We start from the raw sequence: 22,753 nt of genomic DNA, 5'->3' as shown, positions 1-22,753 counted from the left end.
GACTGAAGGTAATGCTTTTCTGAGTTAGCTAGTTCCAGACTCAAGCACTGGCTGAGATGGCGCAGAGCCCAGGCATGGCCACGCAGGTCCTAGGCGATCTCTGCCCTACACCTCCTAGAGGCACTAGCGCTTTGCAGCTCTAGTGAGCGCCTGGCGCCCTCCCCAGACCAGGCGGCATTAGAGCGTCCATCCCTAGACCTGAGCCAAAGGCTGGGCCCGCAGAGACAGCATCCTGTCCCCTCCGCGGGGAGGTCGGTTCAAAGGGCACATCAGGATAGGGTCGCCTGCATCTCTACAGAAGATCCTTAGGCCGGGAGGAGGACCACTTTGTGGAGCAGCTCAGGGTACCTCGAAGCGGCAGTTTGGAGAGCCGCAGGGGGGGCACGCCTGGCCCTAAGGCTCTCTGGAGCCTCCCTCTAGGGAGCCAGCGCCTGACAGAGGGGTTCACGCGAGTGCGCGGCATTGGGGATGGCTGTGGAAAGTTGGGGGCCGGAGCTGCGAGGCGGGGGAGCTCGCAACCCCGCGCCAATGTCCGCGTCTCATGAATATGCACGAGCCACCTCCCTCCCTCCGTGACGTCACGGGCCGTCCCGGGGTGAGCGCCGGAGCCGCTCCGGGTCCGCGCCAGTGAGTGCTGCTGTTGCCGGCGAGCGAGCGAGCAAGCGAACGGCGCGGCTGAGGGCAGCGGAGGCCGAGGGTGAGGGCGGCGGCGGCGGCGACAGTAGCGCACCCAGCAGCGACAGCGAGGCGGCCCGCGGCGGGCACCGGCGGACACCGGCAGGCGAGGCCGGTGCGGGCGGTAGGCGGCGGCGGCGGCGGCAGCTCGGTGGCGGCTCGGGCGGCGAGGATGCTGCCGGGGAGGCTGTGCTTGGTGCCGCTCCTGCTGGCGCTGGGCGTGGGGAGCGGCGGCGGCAGTGGCGACGGCGGGGACAGCCGGCGGCGCCGCCTCCTCGCGGCGAAAGGTGGGTGCTGGGGAAGTTTCTTCCTCTCCAGGAGGGAGGCAGGCAGGGCGGGCTCGAGGGTGCAGACCGCGGACTTCCGCCGGCATCACCGACCCTTTCTGGTGGCTGCTTCGGCTTCTGCGCGCACGGTCCCCGAAGTCAGCGCCCTTAGCTGGGGACCCAAGAGGTTTTCCGGCCCAATCTCTGGGCGGGGTCCTGGCGCCAAGGAGAAGGCGAGGTCTACGGAGTGCCGAGAACTTTGGGGGCTCTGTCTGCTGGGGTGGGATCATCGCGGGCTCGGCTCAGGGATGCTTGGAGCGGGGCCGGGTATGGGTGCTCTACGGGGGCGAGGGGTGGGGGAGGCAGGTGTCTGTCTGCTCCTGTCCTGGGGGCAAGAACCAGAGGCATCTTCAGAGGAGCGAGCCAAGCTGGACTCCAGCTTGGGGATGGCTTGGGAACTTGTAGGCTTCTAAAAGCCTTGCCTGCACCCGGGCGCTCCGCAGGCTCCGCAGCGCGGGCTCTGGCTCCTCTGGGAACGCACACCCTCCTGATGGGCAGAGTCCGGAAGAAGCGCGGGATGTGATGGTCTCTACTGCCGCTCAGCTCACACTCTGCTTTTCTCCGGAGGTCCGAGTCTCCGAGCGCGGAGCTCCTCTCTGGTCTTTTTAATTGATCTTGACCTCTCCGACCCTCCAAGATTCTCTTGAACGCTGGCGCTATCGGGGGGAGCCTAGAAGCCGGCGAGCCCCAGACTTTGACAGCTGCCTGGGAGCGCTGGGAGGAGCGCAGGCTGGAGAGCTGGCGTCTGGAGGTCGGGTCTGGAACAGAAGGTCACGCGGCAGCGGGAGGTTGGGAAGCATCGAAGGAGCAGGGTTGGGGTGGATGGTGGTGGTCTCCGGCGAGGCTCTGGCTCATTTCAGGATGGAGCGCTCGGCTTAACTGGTAACTTGTTGATTCTTTGCGCTGTTGATGAGGAGGGCGTGCGTTTGATTTCTGCCAGGAGAAGGTGAGGGGTATGTAGTCCTTGTAATCCTGCCTGGCGATATTTTGAAGGCACCGGTTTTGTCCTTGTTGGAAAAAGACTCACAACTAGAGAGAGCCGGATTTAGAGGTTTGCTAGCAGGGCAGGGGAGGAGCACACAGCAGACTGGATCTCTCTGGAGACTGGGGAGTTGGGGAAGCAGGCCATTCACCTTGTCTGGGCTTTGAGAACTGCCCCACCTGTCATTTGCAAGTGATAAATTTGAAACGGGAGGCATTTCTATTCTTTTTAATTCATTAGTTTTTGGTGACCTAATATGAAAAAGTTTTATACACAAGTGTCCTTTTAACATTCACCCCTCCCCATTCCTTAACAAGGACTTTCTTCTTTGAAAAGACAGAGAAAAGACCATCACAAAAATGGCTTTTAAAAAGTGTTATGGTAAAGGTGTTTGTATGAAGGGACCCATGCTGTTGTTCTGGTGAAATAATAATAATAATAATAAAAACAACGAATGTCCAAATGGTTTGCTCTCCTTCTAGTACAGACACGTCGGTAGGCAGGCCGATTTCTTTCTTCCAATGTTATCTATCACTTGTTGCAGAGTAAATGGCATATTTATAAGCACTGTGTACAGAGAGGGAGCTCACAGTAAGTAAAGGCTGGGGAAGAAGTAATTTGGGAAGAGAACATTGCTGACTTGTTTGGTGAGAATGGGAAATCAGAGGCTAGGGAAAGAAAGTAAATCAACAATGCAGGATTCCACTGATCTAGATTATGTGAATATATAATACATTATATATCTTAGTTTTATGTATGTATCTTCGTTATTAAATATAATATTATGTGTAATAACTAAGATTATATATGATATATATCTAATATATATATCTAATATATATATAATAGCTAAGATCCTTCATTTTCACTTAGAACATATCCATTTCATGGTTACAGTCAAGCCATTTGTCATTCTGCTGTAAAAGTTGTTTGGTCCTGAGAATGGGAGCCACTCTCTGAATTCTCCTTGTTGTTCCTCTTCCAACCACTAGGGGGACACAAAGAGCACCATTTGCTATTTATTATTTATTTATTTTGCGACAAGTAATATTTGGTCACAGCGGACACATTTATTTTAACAGTTTAGTTGATACTTACAGGGTAGACATTTTTTATTTCAATGCACTTGAAGTTTACATTTCTAAATCATATAATCCCTGAGGAATATTTGGGAGGGACAATTAAACTGTGTTGGTTTTTTATTTGTTTGTTTGTTTTTTGTATAATGCATCCTGCCTCTGACATTGCTGTTTTTAAGGTTCTTATCATTTCTATTCCCATCATCAAAAAAGAGAAGACCCAGGAGGGCCTGTGAGAGAGACTGGACAGGGAGATAGCTTTCTTTCTCCATGCATTTCGAGTGCACAGGTAGAAAAAAAGACAAACTGAAAGCATGCATGAAACTTCCTAGCTGGGTTGTGCACACCCTCTGAGCTGTACTACACACCCTCTGGACAGCTGTTTGCCAGTGCTCTCTTGGGCGTGGATCCCTGTGAGACGGTGTGTCTGTACAGCGATGTGTTCTGCCTTCCTGTTCCTTGCTTCTTACTGCAGAGGAGGGACCCAGAAGCTGACAACTGTTGGGGTTTTTCACGGAATGTTGAGCCTTGAGTGCAACCATGTTCCAGTGTCAGAAATAATACAGTGACTGGGCAGTCAGAACCTGCTTCTTAACCTTCCTATGCCTAGGATAGGTTAAAAACAAAACAAAACAAACAAAAAACAAACCCTTCTCGGATTCCTTGAAAAGACCAGGTTATAGATATCAGAAACTATACTAGAAAAAGGCACAACTTTTCCAAGAGAGAGACATGAACTCCAGACGGACACCTGAAGGGTTATGTAATAAAATGCCAGTAGTCTCCCAACCTCAAGGGCTCAGTATACGCTCTTTCTAGTTGCCAGACTCCTGGCAGAGAAGTCATTCAGTACAGTCCTTGAGTACTACAGTTTCACCTAGTGAGCATGTAAGCAGGCCTGTGTATGAGGTGGGGGATCAGAACTTGCTTTTATCCGTGGAAACCAGTGTTCTGGCTCAAGGAAGCAGCCTCATCCTTTCATCCACAGACTCAAAACCACCTTTGAATACTGCACAATGGTATACATTGCAGTACCCGTCCTGAAGGGTGATGTGGATTCCTGTGGTGATGGCTCTTAGGGGTTTAATAGAGTTACTTGTGTCTCAACACAAGGGCTCAAACATTTCTCAGCATTGAATTAGAGTATATGCTGACCTGCAGTTATTCTGAGTTACCTCTAGTCTTATGGTTAGAAGGTCTTCCTCAGCTTGATTCTCATTATTACCAAAACAGGGTCAGATGTGGGCATGTTCTCTAGGAACCTTCCTGGGCTGCCCTCTCTCCCAGAAAGTCTGCCTCTGCCTCAGGCATGCCTGTGTTTCCTTGTCTGATTCCAGGCTGATCTGTGGACCCCCAGGGCTCTGCTGTCTTGCTTGGGTTGACCTTGAGTTGTGAGATGAGCAGCCAACAGTGTCTGGCTTAGTGTATGCATCTGCATGCAATCCTGGCTGGTATCCTTTTTTTTTTTTTTTTTTTTTTTTTTTTGACACAGACATTTTAGATTTTTCTCCCACCCTGTAAAGTATAATTTGAGTTTAGTTGCCAGAGAAACTTGAATCTTGGCACTATTACTCTGTCATTAGATGATATTAGGTATCCCTTGAGCCTTGGTTTCTTTATCTATAAAGTGGGGATACAGAGACCTCTTTTGCAAGGTGTTGTCAGAATAGTATTCAGAAAGCTTCTATCTGAGATCGTGATATAAACGACACTGAAACAAAACAACAACAAAAAAACCCAGAAACCAATAACTCTGATTGTCAATCCTCTAAAAACCTGGACATAGGGTCTAAGACCTGAAGCGTTCCTTTTCTGACTTCTTTGAAATCGAATAGCTTTGTCCAATAAGCTCAAACTTGATTCTCTCTGTCTCTCGGTCTTGCAGTTTCTTTGTATGAGGAAGTGCATGTATGAGCAAATACCACATATACAAACACACATGCACATAGACACATTTGGTGTAAGTTGTGAAACCACCTGCTTCTTTCCCTGCTCTGTGAGTGCCTTTGAAACCACTTTTCATCCCTAGCGGACAGCCTGGAACTCAATGCAGAGCCGGCTGAGAGTAAGGCTTGGCAGTGTGTTGTAGGCACGTAAATAAGCAACTGTGTCTCCATGCACAAGCACCAGAGAAGTGGGAGGTTCTGGTCCCTGGAGGAGGAGCTCATGTGGTGTGCTCTGGGTTGTAAAAACAGATCATCTACCGGGCTGCTACTTGCCTCCCAGCTTGCTGTCCTAGACAGCAGGTAAGTGTTCCCTTTCATCGGTGACATTCACAGCATTTGAGAGGATTTGTATTTATGGATGAGAGGGACCCAAACTAGGATGCCCAAAAGACAGCCTGAGACTTGCTATTGTTTTCTTCTTCACTGCTTAGCTCAGTGCTAATGGGACCCTGTGGAAATCATTCCATCGGAAAATTAGGTTTGAAGAAGGACCATGGGGAGGGCTTGGAAGTCACTGGACTGAAGCCACACTGGCACTGGGTAGAAGAGAGGACGGAGCTGTGGGGAAGACACAGCCAGGAGGCCAGAGTGGACAGAAGGCAGAAAAATGCCTGTGACGGGAGTTAGAATCATCCTGACGTACCATGGCCTCTGTTATTTAGCCTGATCAGCAAGCATGGTGTCTGGCCTCCATCTTCTGATCTGAGGTGAATCAAGACAATAAAGCAAGCTCTGAAATAAGAGGTAGATTATGCATGGAGCCCCCATGGTCGGGTAAGAAGGGAGGGAATTGCCAAGGTTAGGAGAAGTGGAAGCTTTGTGGAGAAAATGAAAGGGGTCTTGATGGGTGAGTAGGGACTGGGTAAATGGGAAGGGGTGGGGACAGGACAGGCAAATGCAAAGTAGTGAGAATGTCCTTGATTGATGGACTGACAAAATCAGCACTGACTCCACAGCCTGCATACAGTCTCTGGAAATGATAGAATAGTGCAGGTTTATTGAAAGCATGCCACCTTCTAGACACTACCTTAAAGCAATTGTCACAATTTGACCCTCGTAGAAACCCTAGGAGCAGGAATCAGAAGCTCAGAAGCTCCAAGAAGGAATAGAACTTGTTCAGGGTCTCACAGATGTGGCAAAACTGAAATTCGCAACCCAGAACAGTATGGTCAACACGGATTCCCTGCTCAGGTAGCCTCACTTAGCTGAGTGATTTAATATGACCTTGAGGGGAGTCCTGAGGGAGGTCAGAGAGGCTCCATGGGATCCAAAGCTACTGACTTTCTTTCTGAGAATCCTTTGAAATTGCTGCTGCAGGATTCCGGCTTAGTGGAAGCTTCGCTCTTAGCTTCCCTTCTTGATTTGGAGTGAGCTTGTTTGTCTCCTTTCCCCAAAGCCCTCCCAGCATTGTGTGTCTCACCTCAGGAAGAGAAGGCGGCTAGTTACTGGACCACTTTTTACCAAGGGTGCAACTGCCCTTCAGAAGGACCTGGGCTTCTCTTTAAAGTGCCCAGAGTTTCTGATGCAAACAGTGCTTCACTGTACTGCCCTGCTTCTCCTGATCATCTACTCTCTGGTGGGGCTTTGTTCTCCCATGATTCACCTGCTCCTTTTTTCTTTTTTCCCTTCAAGTGCATACCATCTTCCTGTTTCCATAGAAGACTTCGAATCCCTAAAGGGGATCACCCCTTTAAAACTGTTACTAAGCTCTGTGTTCAAGAGTGTGTCTCTCATAGCACTTGGAAGTCCTCTAAGAGTCAACCCATGAACTCAGGCCATGTCCTGATTTTGGCCTGGTCATTGTTCTACCAACTTACAGCCTCTGCTTTGTAGGGGTTTAAAATACCCAACCCTGCAGGTGGATCGGGGCATTAAGCACACACTAAGACGTGTAAAGGAGTCCGACCTTGAAGATGAAGCTTTAAATTGCACTTGGAGTCTACAGACACTGTTCTCATCAAGTCTGAGAGTGTTTCATCAGCTAAAAATTTGACTTATTTCTTTGGAGTCATTGCATTGAATTGTCATGTGAAAATTGTCAATTTAAAATAAAAGCACATCATTTTTGTGTCTTCTGCCACTCTCTTGCCACAACGATGTCTGTTTTATTATGTGGTTAAATAAATATGCAGCCTTCACTCAAGTCTGATTAGAAAATCATCATGTGGTGTTAGGGAAAGGCCGTGGTTTTCAATTCTTGTGCTCTGGATTCATGGATGAGCTAGGAGGGTCTCTGGGCTCAGATCCTCAGGGCATCTGGTTTTCTGTAGGCAGGAGGGAGTCCATGGTTCCTACATCTCGTCCCTCAAAAGTTGCAGGTATCCAGGTAGACAGTTCTGCATGTCCTTTGAAGGGATAAAGTAGCTAAGAAAATAAAGTGATCATGTTTAAGAAATTTGTTTTGAGACCTTGGGACTCCAAACCCCCAAACAAAGCCTTAGCTCATTCTACATTCATCTTGTCTTATAGACTCAGTTAATTATATTTTCTGAAGTTTGAATTTAGTGAGGAGTCCCTCCCCAGCTCTTTGATGCATGTGCACCACTGGTAATGGTCCCCATGGCTATTCACTGAATCCAGCATACCAAGCCCAGAATTTTCAGCCAAACACCAGCAAAACTGTTAATGTCAAGCTGATGTGTACATTTTCCAGTTTTCATGGATAACTGCATTGCAGCAAATTAATTAAAACAGATAAATGTTAATCTAATGTATGTCTCCTTGTAATTAATGAACTATAACCATTACAGGAGCATTTGATTTATTATCTTCATTTATAAAATGTTGAGTTTTCCTATAAAATTAGATATAGTAATAGGAGAAGCTGACCCATATATAGCATTAGGAAAAATAATCACATTTCTATAAATTAATCACTCTCTAAAAGGATATAGTTCATTAACACCATGAACTGAAAGTGTTGGATGTAAATTAGATTAACCTTTTTAGTGACACTTCCATTTATATTGTGCATTCTCCTCAAACTTAAAGCACTTTACATATATTAATTCAATTAACCCTCCCGAGACCCTTGATAAGTAAGTACATATATCAAAGTTGGAAAGGAGTAGAAAGGAAACCCTTCAAAAATATTGAAGTCCCAGCCTTAGGATGTGTTATTTATGATTCCTTTGGACAGCAGTTTCTCTGGACTTACAGAGCTTGAGAACATGGGTAGATATTCACGATTTCTCACTCCCACTGCCAGGAACCACTTAGCACCCTATATCTGAAGCCAGAGACACTTCTGCCTCGTTCCCAGGCCAAATGTTGCAAAGAAACTTCTGGTTTATTGAGTAAGGTATACCCCATCAACTCTAGGTTTGGCCAGGGACAGGTTCTGTTCAAATGGATGCAGGTAGATAGCTTTGGGTGAACACCCAGAGGGTCGTCTTCTTTTGGCAGGCTACTGATTCTCTGTCATTCCCTGTACTTGGCCATCTGGATTCAGAGGATGGACTATTGATCAAGACATTGAGAGATCCGTGGAGAAGAAGGAGCTGATGGAGGCTTAACCTTCATGTTCCAGGTTTCTCCTTCAGGCTGTCCTAGGGAGAGATTTCCTGGGGGAGAGAAAGCTGGGTCTCAAGCTATAGCTTGCCATTAGGATTATCCCATCTTCCATGGGGTTCATGGTGTTTGGAAGTCTTTCTGTCATAGAGGCTCCTGAAGACAGATATGCTGATGGAGAAAGGAAGGGAATGGAACATTTTGTTTAGAAGCTTTTGAATATTCATGGAGGGGGGACCAAACATTTACCCAGCTTGAGTGCACATGGGTTTGGTGACAGTTCACTTCTCCAACTTTGTTTGTACCTTCAGGTTATCAGACCTAAACAGCACTTTCTTAGGGATGGGTTCAGACTGTAGTCCACAAGTCTTGCCCCTTTGGAATGCAGTCAGTCTCATCTAATGGCCTGCCTTGTAACAATGGTGCTAAACCTAAGAGAATGGCTAACATAAAAGGATAGATCACTCATGACTAGACATGAAGTTAAGGGGAGAGGGAACAAATTTGGATTGTGGAGGATTCTTCTTCCATGCATCTAAAGTTAGAAAATCCACTGATTTTGGTCCTTTCAGACAACATGCATGGACAGATGAAGCCCACATGGTCGGTCCCAGGGTCTCACTTCATCTCTCCCGACTTCAGATTGCCCCCTGGCTTCTCCCCTCTATGCCACCATCTGGGAGAGATGGTAAATTAGGTTTTGGAGCCAAGAGCTGAAAGCCAAGCAACTTCTCAGGAAGCTCACAGGCTGCTAGAAAAGGGGCAAATGCTGCATTTGCAGTACATGGCATTTTCAGAGTTTTATTTATGTTTCCTTTTTGGTATTTTTTTGCTTGTGGCAATGTGGGTTCTCATTTAGAACAGAAAAGGAGGCTAAGATCATTCATAATCAAAGCGAAAGAATGCTACAACTAAGGCTTGGTGCATCTGCCTGGCTTCCTTTTTATTGTTCATATTGTTTTTCAAAAGCGAAACCAATTATTTATGCTTTATTGCAGCCTCAGCAGCAATGTCGGGATGGCCATGTCTTGATTACTAATTTTAGACTTAGATTTAGGACATTTCAGTGTACCCTCCTTTTAATTAGAAGCAGTGAACAAAGTTTATTTTTAATTACATTTCTATCCTTTCCCCCTTTGAACAATCCCCTGCCTCATCTCTGCTCTTGTCTTCCAGAAGTTTAATTGCAGCTCGCCTGGGATAATTCTCCTTAGGAGGGTAATGAGAGCCAGAGAGGGGCCCATAATCTTTCTATGAAGGTGTAGCTTTTCCTGGAAATTCCCTCTTAGGAGTCCCAAGTCTCACCATTTTGTCCCTAAAGTGTGCCATAGGCTGCACAATTATTGCCTCAATGTTCAATATTTCTCCATTCCCACCCTCCCTATCCTGCAACATATCTGTCTGCACCAAACACTTCAGAATCTCATTTCATCCTCGGTGGCACCAAGGGCTGCTTCCTGGAAGCCCCTCCCTAACCCACCACCAGTAATGACTAGAATTATCATCTTGATAGCTTTATGATGTGTTTTCTCAGTCAACTGGACAATGTGAATAAAGGCATTTTCTGAATATGTGGCATGTTCACTGAACACAAGTCAGTCTTACCCAAGATGGGGGTTTGCTATGAGTATTGTCTTCACACCATGTCACTTGGCTCACACTTTCAGTTACAAGGCCTCCTAATGGGAAATTTGGAGTTGCCATACTCTGGACCCAAGTCTACCAGACATTGGCATCCTCATGCTCTACTTCATCTCATCAGGAAGCAAACATCTCTGACCTTGACAATTGGTAATGGCACATGATAACCGTTCCATCTTGCTGTCTTTGGGGGTGTGCATTTTACATGGTAATGCTGTAGCTGCATGGCAGACTATCTGGGATGGTGTAGGTGGACATTTGAGGCAGACAGGTGTCTGTTGTGTTTAAACCACACTCGGACTTGCCTCAACTGAAAGTACCAGGCTCTGTTGACTCCCCATGGGAGACCTTTGCCTTGGAGGAGGTGGGAATAGGGGGTGGGTTGGGAGGGAAGGCTGGGGAGCAGGAGGAGGGAGGAGAGAGGAATCTGTGGCTGGTATGTAAAATGAATAGAAAAATCTTTTAATAATAATAATAAAAAAACACTCACACTCAAGTAATAGCAGCTTCTATGCCCAAATCTTAGGACCCATCCCAGGGTCTTTGGGACACATCTTCTATTACCTAAAATAGGTTGGCAGTGGCTGGCTGGCTGTCCTTAGGAACAAGGCTCTTGCCCATGCTGAATGCCAAGTGTGGTGGATCTTAAGTATCTTTTCAGAGCTGTGTCCCGATAGAAGAAAATCTTGTCTTAGACGTTTCTGTGCCCATGGGAGGGTACAGACGCCATCCTTTTCTGGACCAAGGCAGTTTCTGGAAACTTTGAAGCACAGGGCTTGGCTTCTGTGGAGCTCTCAGCACTTCCTCCTCCACACAGCAGCCTGTGGAACCCTGGTCCTCAGCATCTGTCATTCGGTGTGTGAACTTAAGTGTCTTCTGTAAATTAACCGCCGGTGAAGTCACGTCATCCCGAGCCCCGTCTTGTTCTTTGTAGTACAGAACAGCATATACTACCAAAGAGCATTGCCTGTCACGCACTGGTGAGAATTGAGTTGTAACTATCTACCGCTGCAGATCTGATGTCCTCCCATGTCGCCCCCTGAATCCTCCTTGTTCCCATCAGCATTCTATTAATCCCCTGACTGTACAAATCCTAAGTGGATAAAGTGCGCCTGCTTTCCAAACAGATCGTTAGAAACGATTTGCAATTTGTAATATCGGATGCACGTGTACATAGAAGCAAGGATGAGGTTCTTAATTGGAAAAGCTTTGTTATCAATTAAAGGGGGATGGCCACTTGCAATGAGGCCTGCGAATTTCTAAGCCCATGGCATGGGCATCAGGGAGCAGAGGGAGGTTTTGATTTCTGACTGAGCTTTCCAGGTTGTGTATGTAGTCCATAGAAATGCACAAATGGGAATCTCTCTGAAGCCAGAACATTTACTTTGGGATCTGAGGAAATGCTAGTTCAAGTCTGAGCATTAATGCATGACTTTATGCACAGGGAAATACTACTTTTCTCAATTAAATCAAAGCCCAGAACTTCTGAGGCTGGCATTAGGAGGGATTTCTTCTAGAGGGCAGTATCTAGGGTGTGGGCTGTGATATGTGGCTTGTCATGGAGGTTAGATTCCTGGTAGCCATGATTTTGCCCATGAAATTCCCTTTCTCCTAGATGTTAGAATTGTTCTCTAGTTAATCCTACTATTCCCCATGTGGGTTAGGTCCAGGCCCATCCAGGACACTTCTCTTTCCACAGCTCTGGGAACATGGAAATAGCATTGCCCCGGTGATATCAAGGTTGGAGTACTGATGGAGCAGACTTTACTAATTTTAGAGTGTATAGCAGAAAGGATCTTAGAACCAAGAGTCTTTTTTTTTACCACACATATTTTTGTAGTGACACCATTATCCTGAAATGAAATTTACAGACACTTAAAAAAAATACACAATTCAACAAGTCAATATAATGCCTAAGCTGATGTTGTTGTTTTTTACTCTTTTTTGGGGGCCCACCACCCAGCTCCCAAAGAAATCACACACGGAGGCTTATTCTTACTTATGAATGCCCATCCTTAGCTTGGCTTAGTTTCTAGCCAGCTTTTCTTCACTTAACTTATCCTGTCTGCCTCTTTTCTTCTGGGCTTTTCCAGTTCTCTTCTGTAAATCTTGCTCTTACTTGCTGTGTGTGTAGCTGGACCCTAGAGTCCTCCTCCTTCTCCAGTTCCTTGATAGCTCTCCTCCTCCCACATTTCTCCCTCTATATAGTCTCTCTGCTTGCCAGCCCCGCCTATCCTTTCTCCTGCCTCGCTATTGGCCGTTCAGTTCTTTATTAGACCATCAGGTGTGCTAGACAGGCACAGTAACACAGCTTCACAGAGTTAAACAAATGCAACGTAAAAAAAAGTAACACACCTGAAAATAATATTCTACTACAAGCTGAAATGACAGGAATTAAAGGGAAATAATGGGTAGTAATATGTATTTCAATGTGCAAATGCTTTGGCCTACCTGTGCTAAAGGAAGAAATAAAGTAGATGTTTGCTGTGAATTTTACAGTGATGTGATGTGAGTCACTATGAATTCAATAGCCACCAACCAACACATCCAGATATCTAGTATCCATACATAATGACATCATAAATAGGAAGGCAGTAAGGTGATTCTTACAACTGATGGAATGTTTCTGGTGACACTCTGAACAAGACAAGACACACGCTAGCCTCAGTTCTTAGGACAGAAGACTCAGGATCTGTTAAAGCTGCACAAAGAGCATTTAGCTGACCTGCTCTGGTGTGGCTGCTGTCAAAATCAGAACAGTATAGCTCAGGTGGAGATGATCAGGCCCAGGTGCCCAGGTCTCAGCCTCACTCCCAGCCCCACCCCCAGATATCAAGGATGGATTTCATATATACTCACAAGTTGTGATTGCCTTAAAATACACACAGTTTTGGTAAATATATCCTTTCTGGGGACTGTCAGTGGGAAAGAGGAAAATCCTACCAGCTGGTGGCCAAGTGAAACGAGTTGACTTTAACAGCTGTTGCCTAGCTCTCTACTCCAGCATGGTCCAGACTCATGCTGTGCGGAATCAGAGCAGCTGTGGTCACTCACTTAAGTCCCTTATGAGACAAAGTCTACGAACATTCCCTCATGGAAAGAGAGGGGAAACACATAAAGTTCACAGTGCTCAGGATGCTCAAAGGTTCAGGAGCCTCTGTGAGATCTTTATGAGGCTTATCCCTTCCCCAAATGTATATAACAGGTGAAGATTGACTGGGAAATTTGGAAACTTTCAGTAGGGTAGCTGATGCAGATGTGCATGGGTTGTTCATGCCATAGTTGGCAGTCTTCAGTGGGTTAGCTGCCTCTAAGTCATCCTTGGTAGTGGATCCCATCAAGCATGCACTAGAGCATCATTTAAATCAATGATACAGAGAACATTTCTTTGCCTGGTTCACTGTAGAGACTCCTTCTCTCCATCTGTCCTTGACACACAGAGGTGTTAAGTGGTGCTGGTGCCATGGTTTGCCTCACACCTTTGGAGTAGGTGACCTCTGTTGGTCAGATGGTTAAAATGATCTGGATTAAGTCTGTAACCAAAAGTCAATTAGAATGTGTGAACCTGACTACAATACATTGTAGGTGGTTGCCGTTTATTGGAAAAGAGGAGCTCAACAGTGTGGTAGGGCAAAAAATAAGAAATGGTATACTCAAACAACAGGCTGATGTAGCAGGATTCTTAAAAGTTCTTATTAATAAAATCAAACCTGAGGCGAGTTATTGGGGTCCATGCTGGTAGATCAGAGAGACAGAGCAAGCCACAGCTATGTCACCTTGCCGGATCCTCAGCTGGTCTTGTCTCCTCAGACTGGAGGCCTCTGAGTCCTCATCCGGAATGGGTCTCAGCTGAAAAGCCTGAAGCTTAACCAGCCACATGCTTAACCAGCCAAAACCAAAAACCTTCTAGTTTCTGGTCCTCATGCCTTATATATCTTTTTGCTTTCTACCACCACTCCCTGGGATTAAAGGCTGGCTTTCTGGGATTAAAGGCATGTGTCACCATGCTTGGCTATTTCCAATGTGGCCTTGAACTCACAGAGATCCAGAGGGATTTCTATTTCTGGAAAGCTAGGATTAAAGGTGTGAGTGCCACCATTTTCTAGCCTTTGTATCTAGTGGCTGTCTGTTCTCTGACCCCAGATAAATTTATTAAGGTACACAATATTTTGGGGAACATAATACCACCACACATATGGTCAACACTGATATTCTAGAGATGAGACATTGTCCTGTTGGTACAAAGATTCTTCTTTGTGCTTTCATTGATAGCGTAGAGGAAGGAGGATTTTGATTTTGTTCTGCTTTTAAATCCCTAGGTAGGGTTTATCTCTGCCCCCTGATCCACCCCATAAACACACACTTTTGTTTGGTTTTTTTTTTGAGACTGGGTCTCACTCTGTAGCCTCAGCTAGCCTGCCACTCACAGAGAACTGCCTATCTTAGCCTCCAAAGTGCTGAGATTAAAGCTTCTTTCTCCTTCCCTATAAGGCTGAAGTGTTGCTAAGGAGGAGACTGTATTGCCAAAGAGAGATTCAGCAACCTGGAGATGAAAATGCAATCGAATGGTTTGATTTAATGGGGGAATAGTACATTCTCCCACTAAGTGGCTTGGTGACATTTGGTAGTTCTGTAATATTTGACTTGGAGTTGAGTTTATAAAAATTTCAGCCTAACAGTAACTTCAGGCACCAAGGGATGTATGTATTTTTGAAATGAAAAGACCTGGTTGACATTCTGATTCCAAAGTCAACATCATTTCTTATGCGCCGCCATATTTTCAATTATGATAGATGACAAGCTGTGAATTTAAAGATGACGTTCCTGGAAGCTCCCGTGCAGACACGGCCCATGTGTGTAAGGAGAAAATCTTGGTGGGGAGGGGTTCTCACACCCACCCCTCTTTCCTGACTTACCAAATACTTCCTCCTGAGGATGCACCTCTCAGCCAAATCTGCCACATAGATTCCTTCTTGAAGTCTTGCAGTATATTTAGAAAGGGATTCTTTGTAATTTTCTAAAGTATTTACCTCCTGATGCCCCAGCAATAGTTTAAGTTTCCCAAACACACACACACACACACACACACACACACACACACACACACACACACACACACAATCATGGCAGCAAAAGCATGGGGTTATGAAATACCTGACAGCCAGACAAAAGTACATTGAACAACAATTTTGAGGAGTAAAACAGATGGTTAGGGCGTGTTATTTTAGCATCTCTTTGACATTTCAGCATATATGGAGACCACTTCCAAGGAGATGTTGCTCAAAATGAACACTAAGCTCTCAATATGGTTGTGTTAGGCAGTGGTTAAGGCTTGAATATCATTGGGTAGTACTGTGCTGTGGTAGTTTTATGGGGTACTAGGCTTTTCTCTTTTCATGTGACTCTGAATGTTTCTAGACGTCCCTATATCACAAGACTGGTTGGAAATGGCCTCATATCTCACCTATAGACAGCTGAGGATGACGAAGGGCTGGTCCTATTCCCAACCCCACTGTACTGAGCTGGGAGAATAGAGTGGTGTTGAGTCAGGGAGAACCTGCTAGCAGTGGCTTAGAAGCTGGAGCCTCCTCTTCACAGAGGAAGTGAGCTTCAGGATATGCTGCACCTTTGTCTCAACTTCCTGTGTTGAATGTGTTTGTATCAGGTTCAATGAGGTGCAGGTTGCTAGAAGCCAAGATGTAAGATGCATGTGTATGGATGCTGTAACATCTCCTAAGTGCCTTTCCACATCTCCTGCACTTGTGTCTACAACTCAAATTCAAATAGATTCAGCCTTTTGCTTATGGGTTCTCTCTGGTCACTGGCATCCTCTATTTGAAGGCATGGCAGATCACAAATTCTAGGAAATTTACACTCCAGAACCTGTCTTTATCAGGTTGGCAAATCCTTGCTCCACCCCATCCAACTCCCTTCCCCTGCAGGTAGAGGACATCTGAGGGACCCAGTGTCCTAGCTGCCTGTGGTGGTAACTGGCTTCCTTCTCTTTCTGTATCACGTTTATACTCCCTTTCTCATCTTCCCTGAGATCGTCCCCCCACAGCCCCCAGACCTATACTGTAGTCTAGTTTCAGAGCCTGCTTTTGAGGGAGCCCAGACCAAGAGAGGCGGAGGAAGGAAGCCATTTACAGAAAGTGTCCTTGTTGTACCTCTCTGAATCCCATAAGGCAAATCCGTCAAGACTGGAACACCCGGTGCCTTCAGACATTCGGCCAGACTTGCTTGGCAGCTATGAGGCTTTGTGGGACATTTGGAGGTCTGTACATGACTTCTGGGAACTCTCAGTGCTCGTGTGCAGGACTCAGAACCCGCCTTCATACCATCTGGGCCTGGAAGACTTCACTGGAACAAACGTGCTGTGCAGTGATCTGCAGCTGATGTAGACATGGGGCCTGGAGGTTGTGGGAACTGTCCTCTCTACCCAGGTTTCAGAAGCCTCCTTGAGGATGCCCCAGTTCCTTTCACCATGTCTGGGCTGGGGAGGCCCCCTTTGGCTGGGAAAAGAGTTGAACTAGGCCTGGTGCCTGCAGCCCACGTAATCCAAGTGTCTGGGGGGAACATCTGGCACCCCTGATCACAGCCAGATTTCTTCAGTGTCTATTTTCAGTATTTTCTCAGAGCACCTATAAGTGAATTTGTGAAGCTCTGTCGTCAGCATTTCCCTTGCCAGGATGGAACAGCCCACAGAACACCCCACCCCTCAGCCTCAAGCGCTCACAGGTCTGAATTACTATGGCTGTTCAAATATTCCAGGCAAGGCACTGAAACCCTCACTAATAAAAATTCTGCCCTTTCTCTGAAAGACTAGATATGCTGATCCATTGTCACAGGTGCAGCTTGATGTGAGTTAGCCAATCAGCTTAGCCTTGTATCATGGCCAGCTCACAGGGATATATATATATATAAAAATGACTTTATTTTCAGAGATGAGTGTTATCAGCGCATAAAATACATGCAAATGGAATTGTTGGAACTGAGTACAACATCTGATTATTTGAAACCTTCTCTTAATTCTGGGTAACTGATGCATGGTATGTGAGCTGTGTCTGGATCTTGATTATATTACTTGGAAGTCGATGTAGAACTGCTGAAGACTCATGTTCTCATCTCAAAAATGGGCACGATAGATGAATCTTAGCCCCAGAGGTGGCTGTAAAATGAGCTCAATGTTGTAGAGTTTGGACTGTAAGAGGCTGGTGTTGTAGTTGTCTGTTGATAACCAGCATTCTAGCAGCTACAGCTTTCTTATGTTCATAGGTCACATGGCCCAGAGACTTAGAGATGGGTTGGTGTGGTGGTTTGAAAAAAAAATGGCCCCCAAAGGGAGTGTCACTATTAGGAGGTGTGGCCTTGTGGGAGGAAGTGTGTCACTGTAGGGGTGGGCCTTGAGGTCTTTTGCTTAAGCTTCCCTCAGTACGACAGTCAGTTGACTTCCTGTTACTTGCAAGATGCAGCACACTCAGCTTCAGCATCATGTGCTGCCATGTTCCTCATCATGATGATAATGGACTGAACCTCTGAAACTGTAAGCCAGCCTTCCCAATTAAACATTTTCTTTATAAGAGTTGCCATGGTCATGGTGTCTCTTTACAGCAATGAAAACCCAAACTAAGACGGTGATGACAGTTCGCCTCTGCTCTGTGATGTCTGTGAACCTGACTGGAGGTTGAGATCATCTGGGTGTTTCTTCAGATGGTTGGGATGGATATCTCAAGGGCTGGACCTTACTGAGAAAACTACTTAGTCCTATGATGGCCCCCACATATGGTTTGGCTCCCTGAATGCATGGAAACAAAGGATGGTGACTCTTTTTGCCAGGAAGCCCAGGGCTCCAGAGCACAAAACAGAATCTGCAAGGTTTCTTGTGGACTTGTCTGGATCCCATTCCTAAGGCAGCTAGAGCAAGGACCCCACCTTAAGTATATTTGTCCCTAATGAAGGACTTGAATTTCCTCCTTGATTTATTGCACCTGACTTTGGTCTTATCTAAAGTGGCCTTTATACTTCAAGAAAGGACAGGTAGACAGAGACACTCATTTCGTGGAGAATGAATCCTGAATATTCCCTATTAGAGAATCCACATCCGTTCAGAGAACTGTGGGAAGTTAGACCCAAGGGCTGGAGGGAAGCATAGTGTCAGGGGTGAAACAGTCTGCAGACAGTTCCTCTACTTTGTCAAACTGCATTCCACCTGCCCTGCAGCTGACACAAAGGGCATTGTACTACAGGCTAGTGTGTTCTAGATACTGCCGTGCATCAGCTCAAACCATCTCTGAATGAACTCTGAGGTGCATATCTTGATACAGATGAGGAAACAGTGAGAGCTCTTCAGTGAGTCCATGACTAATGACTCCAGTACTTGAACCCTGATCGCTGACTTCAGAGCCCTTGTTTTTGCCTGGCTGTTCTGTACAGCCTCTCATGAGGTAATGGGTTCATCTATTTTGTTCCTTTTTTTTTTTTTTTTTGTATGTGTGCACTAATCGTGTTCCCGACTCTGTTCTGTACTTACTGAAAGCAAGAGTGTGTCTTTTTTATGTTGTTCCCATCCTGCACAATTTGAGTGCCTTAGAAATGAGGGCTGGGGCTTGACAGAGGCCTCCATCCCTTTGAAGTGGCTTAGCATAGTGATTGTCTTGTTAGTGACACCTGCTGGCCTTGGGGGTCAGGGAGAACAGGGAAAGCATTGTCATTCACATCCTGCTCTCTGAAGGAGATTTTGTTCTGGTTTATTGTTGAAGTATTGGTTTTGAAATCACAACACAGAAGGTCTACTAAAGGGATGTCCCACTTGGAATGGACTCTGCTTTTTCCCTGTTTTCCGGTTAAAAGCAATAACCATGAAGCAAACAGAAAGGAAGCTCTCTAAAGAATATTGTGAATGGCTGACAGGTTAAAGCTGATGCATAAATGCAACATTTACATGACAAAAACTCGGAGCACAATGCTGCTTGTCATTCACCAGTAATAGGATTCCTTGAAACGCTAAAAGTCTTAATTAAATAAATACGTAATTTATTTTTTGCTGGTAAATGTTTTTTTGCCTCAGGAGCTATTCAGGGTAGGATATCATTTCCTGAACACAAACTCACCAACGCTGTGTCTGTTTCATAATTCCCCCTTCTCCCTCCTTCTGGATTTAGCAGACTGCTTGGAGCATATGCTTCAGTGAATGTTGTCTATTTGAGAGACAGTTCTTTGTCCTCAAGATGATCTGAGTTTTGATAGGGAAACCCACAAGATGACAGATTAAAATATTAAATGATGCTGCTGTGCAGGAGCACCATGTAGACCGAGAGTGAAGCTGGAGTCAAGGTTGGTGGAGGTGAACGCAACAGGGGATGCTCATTCTGAGCAGGGCATTCCGGGACTGCCCAGATCCCAAGCCTTGCCTCTGCTACACCTGACACTTAGAACTTGGGGCACAAGCAGGTGTTCCCTTTTTCTAAGAATCTACACTTCCTCCCCTTGCAGGACCCTGGGTCCCTTACCCTCCACCCTACCCTGGTATCCCTGACTACTTCTCTCCTTTCAACCCTAAGGCTGTAGTGGTTTTCTGCCTTGCCATTTGAGCTGATTCTCCATCACTTGGTGTTGAGTGACTCTTCAGAGGACTTTATTTTATTCACTAGAGATAGAGACCAAAGAAATGATCCCATCAAGTTCAGCTAGGTGAACCAAAGAATTTATTGATGTTATTTACAGGAGCATGGAGAGCATAGATGACTCCGGCCACTGTTTTCCTGTCCTAAAAGCTCATCCAGCATACCCAGAAGGCACATCTTTGGAGTTCCTTGACCAGCTTTCAAGCAGCTACACTAAACAAGAATCTCCTCTCCTATTAACTTATTAAACTTAGGTTTAGTGCTTGTATATCCCCAGGGAGAGACCTCCTGACTTTTGCAAGTTTAATGAGCTCTTAGCCTTGTAAGTTTCTTGTAGGTTTCATGAGTCTTGTGAGTTTCCCTCCACCTGCTATCTGATATTTGGTTGCCTCATTTTTCATATTAAATTTGTCTGGAAATACCTGGGGTAATTACTGTTTTCCAGTTTGGATAATGATCAATATAATGATATATAATCACAAGACTAAGCATGGAGCAGGTATTATATCTCTTACCCAATGTCTGTCTTCTACAAAATATAGTCTACTTTGGATCATCAGTGATCTCTTTGATGCCATGCTCAGAGGATTCTTTCAGATGCAGCATTTGACAGCATATCCTCCCTTGTTGACTCCCTCTCTTTCCTCATCTCCCAAGTCTTCCACCCCACTTTTTGTTTCGTCTTTTGAATTCCCTTGCTCTCTTTTCCAGTCATCTATTTGGTACTATCCTTACTGTGGTAAGCTCTTCAGAGTCTGAGTCATTCATTTAATGCCTCCCATCCTACTTCTTATGCCTGTGGCTTTAATACTACCTATTTTTGTTGTAGTTTGAATGAGAATTGCCCCCACAGGGTCATGTGTATGAATGAATGTGTATGAATACTTGGTTCCCAGTTGGTGGAACCATTTGGGAAGGATTAGGAAGTGTGGTCTTATTGAAAGAGGTGCATCACTGTGGGCAGGCTTTGAGCCTTCAAAAGACTCATGCCATTCCCAGTGTGCTCTCTGCCCCCTTGTGAATTGAGATGTAAGTTCCCAGCTGTTCCTGCTGCTACATCTTCAGTCTGTCATGATGGACTCTAACCCTCTGGAACTGTGAGTTCAATAATGCATTCTTTTATAAGTTGTGTTGGTCATGCTGTTTTATCATATCAACAAAAGGTGACTGATACACTCTGCAGCAGAAAATTGCCCCTAATCTTCAACACATGCCACTGCCTCAAGCTACATCCTTTGGGTTGTCTTACAGATCGCACAAACTAAAATGCCCTTCACTAAGCTAGCTTATTCTCTCTGCCATGTTCCATACATAGCTTATTCTCTTCAGTTCTCTATCTAAGGAGTAGAGCTTCATCCACCCTCAGATCCAAACTGAAAACATGCTCTTTGCCACCAGATCCATCCCACCCTAGCTTAGACCCTATCATCTTCATCTTAGACCATTACAATGAGATGCCTTCCTTGTGGTTGTCTTTTCTTCCTCTGTCCAGACCTTCTTCACTAGATCTGAGCATATCAACTCTGAAAGCTTAAGTGGTTTCTCACAGTTTATAAAGACACTGCACATTGAATCTTCTTGGTGTTGATTTTAGAGGACATAGGTCACAATATCTTTCTATTTTCACTTCTCCTCAAGGCCTGACAGTGGGCTTGTATCCCTAGTCACTCACCCCCAGCTGATAACTTTTAGCCTTTGCTGTCCTTTCCTTCTGTGTGTCCACCAATAGCTTTTTTTTGGAGGATTTAGCTATCTTAGAAAGTTTGCTGATGAACAAAGTGAGGATTGGTGACCATGATAGAAGTTACATTGGGATTCAGCTATTCAATAGAGGGGCAGAGAACAGGGCTGGAGGACCCTTCTGCTAAGGGAGCAGGATCACCATGGGGATGTCAATCACTTACGACTACCACAAAGACTCTCAGGAAATAAATCATTATTTCAAGGCTCACACCATGTACTCACTAATTTTGTGTCAATTTGAGTTATCTGAGAGGAGGGAACTCCAATAAAGAAAATGCCTCCATAAGACTGGGTTGTAGGCAAGGCTGTAGGGCATTTTCTTAATTAGCGATTGATGCGTGAGGTCCTAGCCCATTGTGGGTGATATCATCCCTGGGTTGGTGGTCCTGAGTTCTATAAGAAAAGAGGCTGAGCAAGCCGTGGGAGCAAGCCAGTAAGCAGCACTCCTCTATGGCCTCTGCATCAGCTCTTGTCTCCAGGTTCCTGCCCTGTCTGAGTTCCTATCCTGACTTCCTTCAGTGATGGCATATGGGTGTGGAAGTATCAGCCAAATAAACCCTTTCTTCCTGAAGTTGCCTTTGGTTATGGTGTTTCATCATAGCAGTAGTAACCCTAAGACAAGAATGGGAAGTCTTGCAAAACTGAAAATTCTCTTGCATATAAATTAAAATAGAAATGCAGAACAAGATTCATAGTAATTTCTCAAGCAATTTCTTAGCTTTTTTTTTTTTTTTTTTTAGAAATCACTGAATAAAAATGTATAAATCTATGCCTTGGACTCCATAGATAGAAAAATGAAAAGCACATGACATGAGCTCACAGGCTGTGGAGTGACCACAGAGCCCTAGTACTTCCAACTGTTAAACAGACAAGTCGGAAAAACTCCTGGGGTCAGTCTCAGCAGGCCCATGCTCCCATCTTCTTCAAAAATTCAAACCAAAGAACCACCAACCCAGTCACTCATCCGAATAGCCTAGGCTGTTGTTTTGCTGAGGTTTTAGGAATGGTATTATAAAAACAACATACACCATTGCTGTTGTGTGTACATCCTGTCTTTCCTGGATCCTGTGGCAAGGTGGAATGGGAACTGTGTCGAAGCAAGGACCCATTCTTTGCCTTCAAGGCCTCACCCTCATATGTGAATAGAAGCAGGTTTTAATAAAACATACACAATGGTGAGATGATAATGTGTGCTGTCAATCAGTCGAATCTCTAGGTGATTTAAAAG

At 45.4% G+C, this 22,753-nt stretch overlaps 1 protein-coding gene and 1 long non-coding RNA gene across 6 annotated transcripts in view; one reads left to right on the top strand and one right to left on the bottom strand.

The window, feature by feature from the left end:
- Nucleotides 1–681: 681 nt before the first annotated feature.
- Nucleotides 682–22,753, top strand: part of Clstn2 (calsyntenin 2) — a 594,115-nt gene continuing 572,043 nt past the window's right edge. For 2 of the 5 annotated variants that reach the window (XM_015994073.3, XM_042281467.2), the window contains exon 1: nucleotides 710–962. In XM_015994073.3, the coding sequence (XP_015849559.2) occupies nucleotides 848–962 (115 nt within the window). In that variant the 5' untranslated portion in view covers nucleotides 710–847. Of the gene's footprint in view, nucleotides 963–22,753 lie in introns of all 5 variants that reach the window. The other 3 variants (XM_006975155.4, XM_076576877.1, XM_076576876.1) reach the window with 3 other exon arrangements.
- Nucleotides 7,071–12,730, bottom strand: LOC143274308 (uncharacterized). The gene is made up of 2 exons (XR_013052897.1): nucleotides 12,611–12,730; nucleotides 7,071–7,372 (listed from the first exon to the last, which is right to left on the bottom strand). It is a non-coding gene; the product is annotated as an uncharacterized LOC143274308 (long non-coding RNA).

This window comes from Peromyscus maniculatus, chromosome 7 (assembly GCF_049852395.1).
Source record: "Peromyscus maniculatus bairdii isolate BWxNUB_F1_BW_parent chromosome 7, HU_Pman_BW_mat_3.1, whole genome shotgun sequence".
NCBI lineage: Eukaryota > Metazoa > Chordata > Mammalia > Rodentia > Cricetidae > Peromyscus > Peromyscus maniculatus.
Note: the sequence above shows the minus strand (reverse complement) of the source record. Positions and strands in the feature narration are given on the sequence as shown.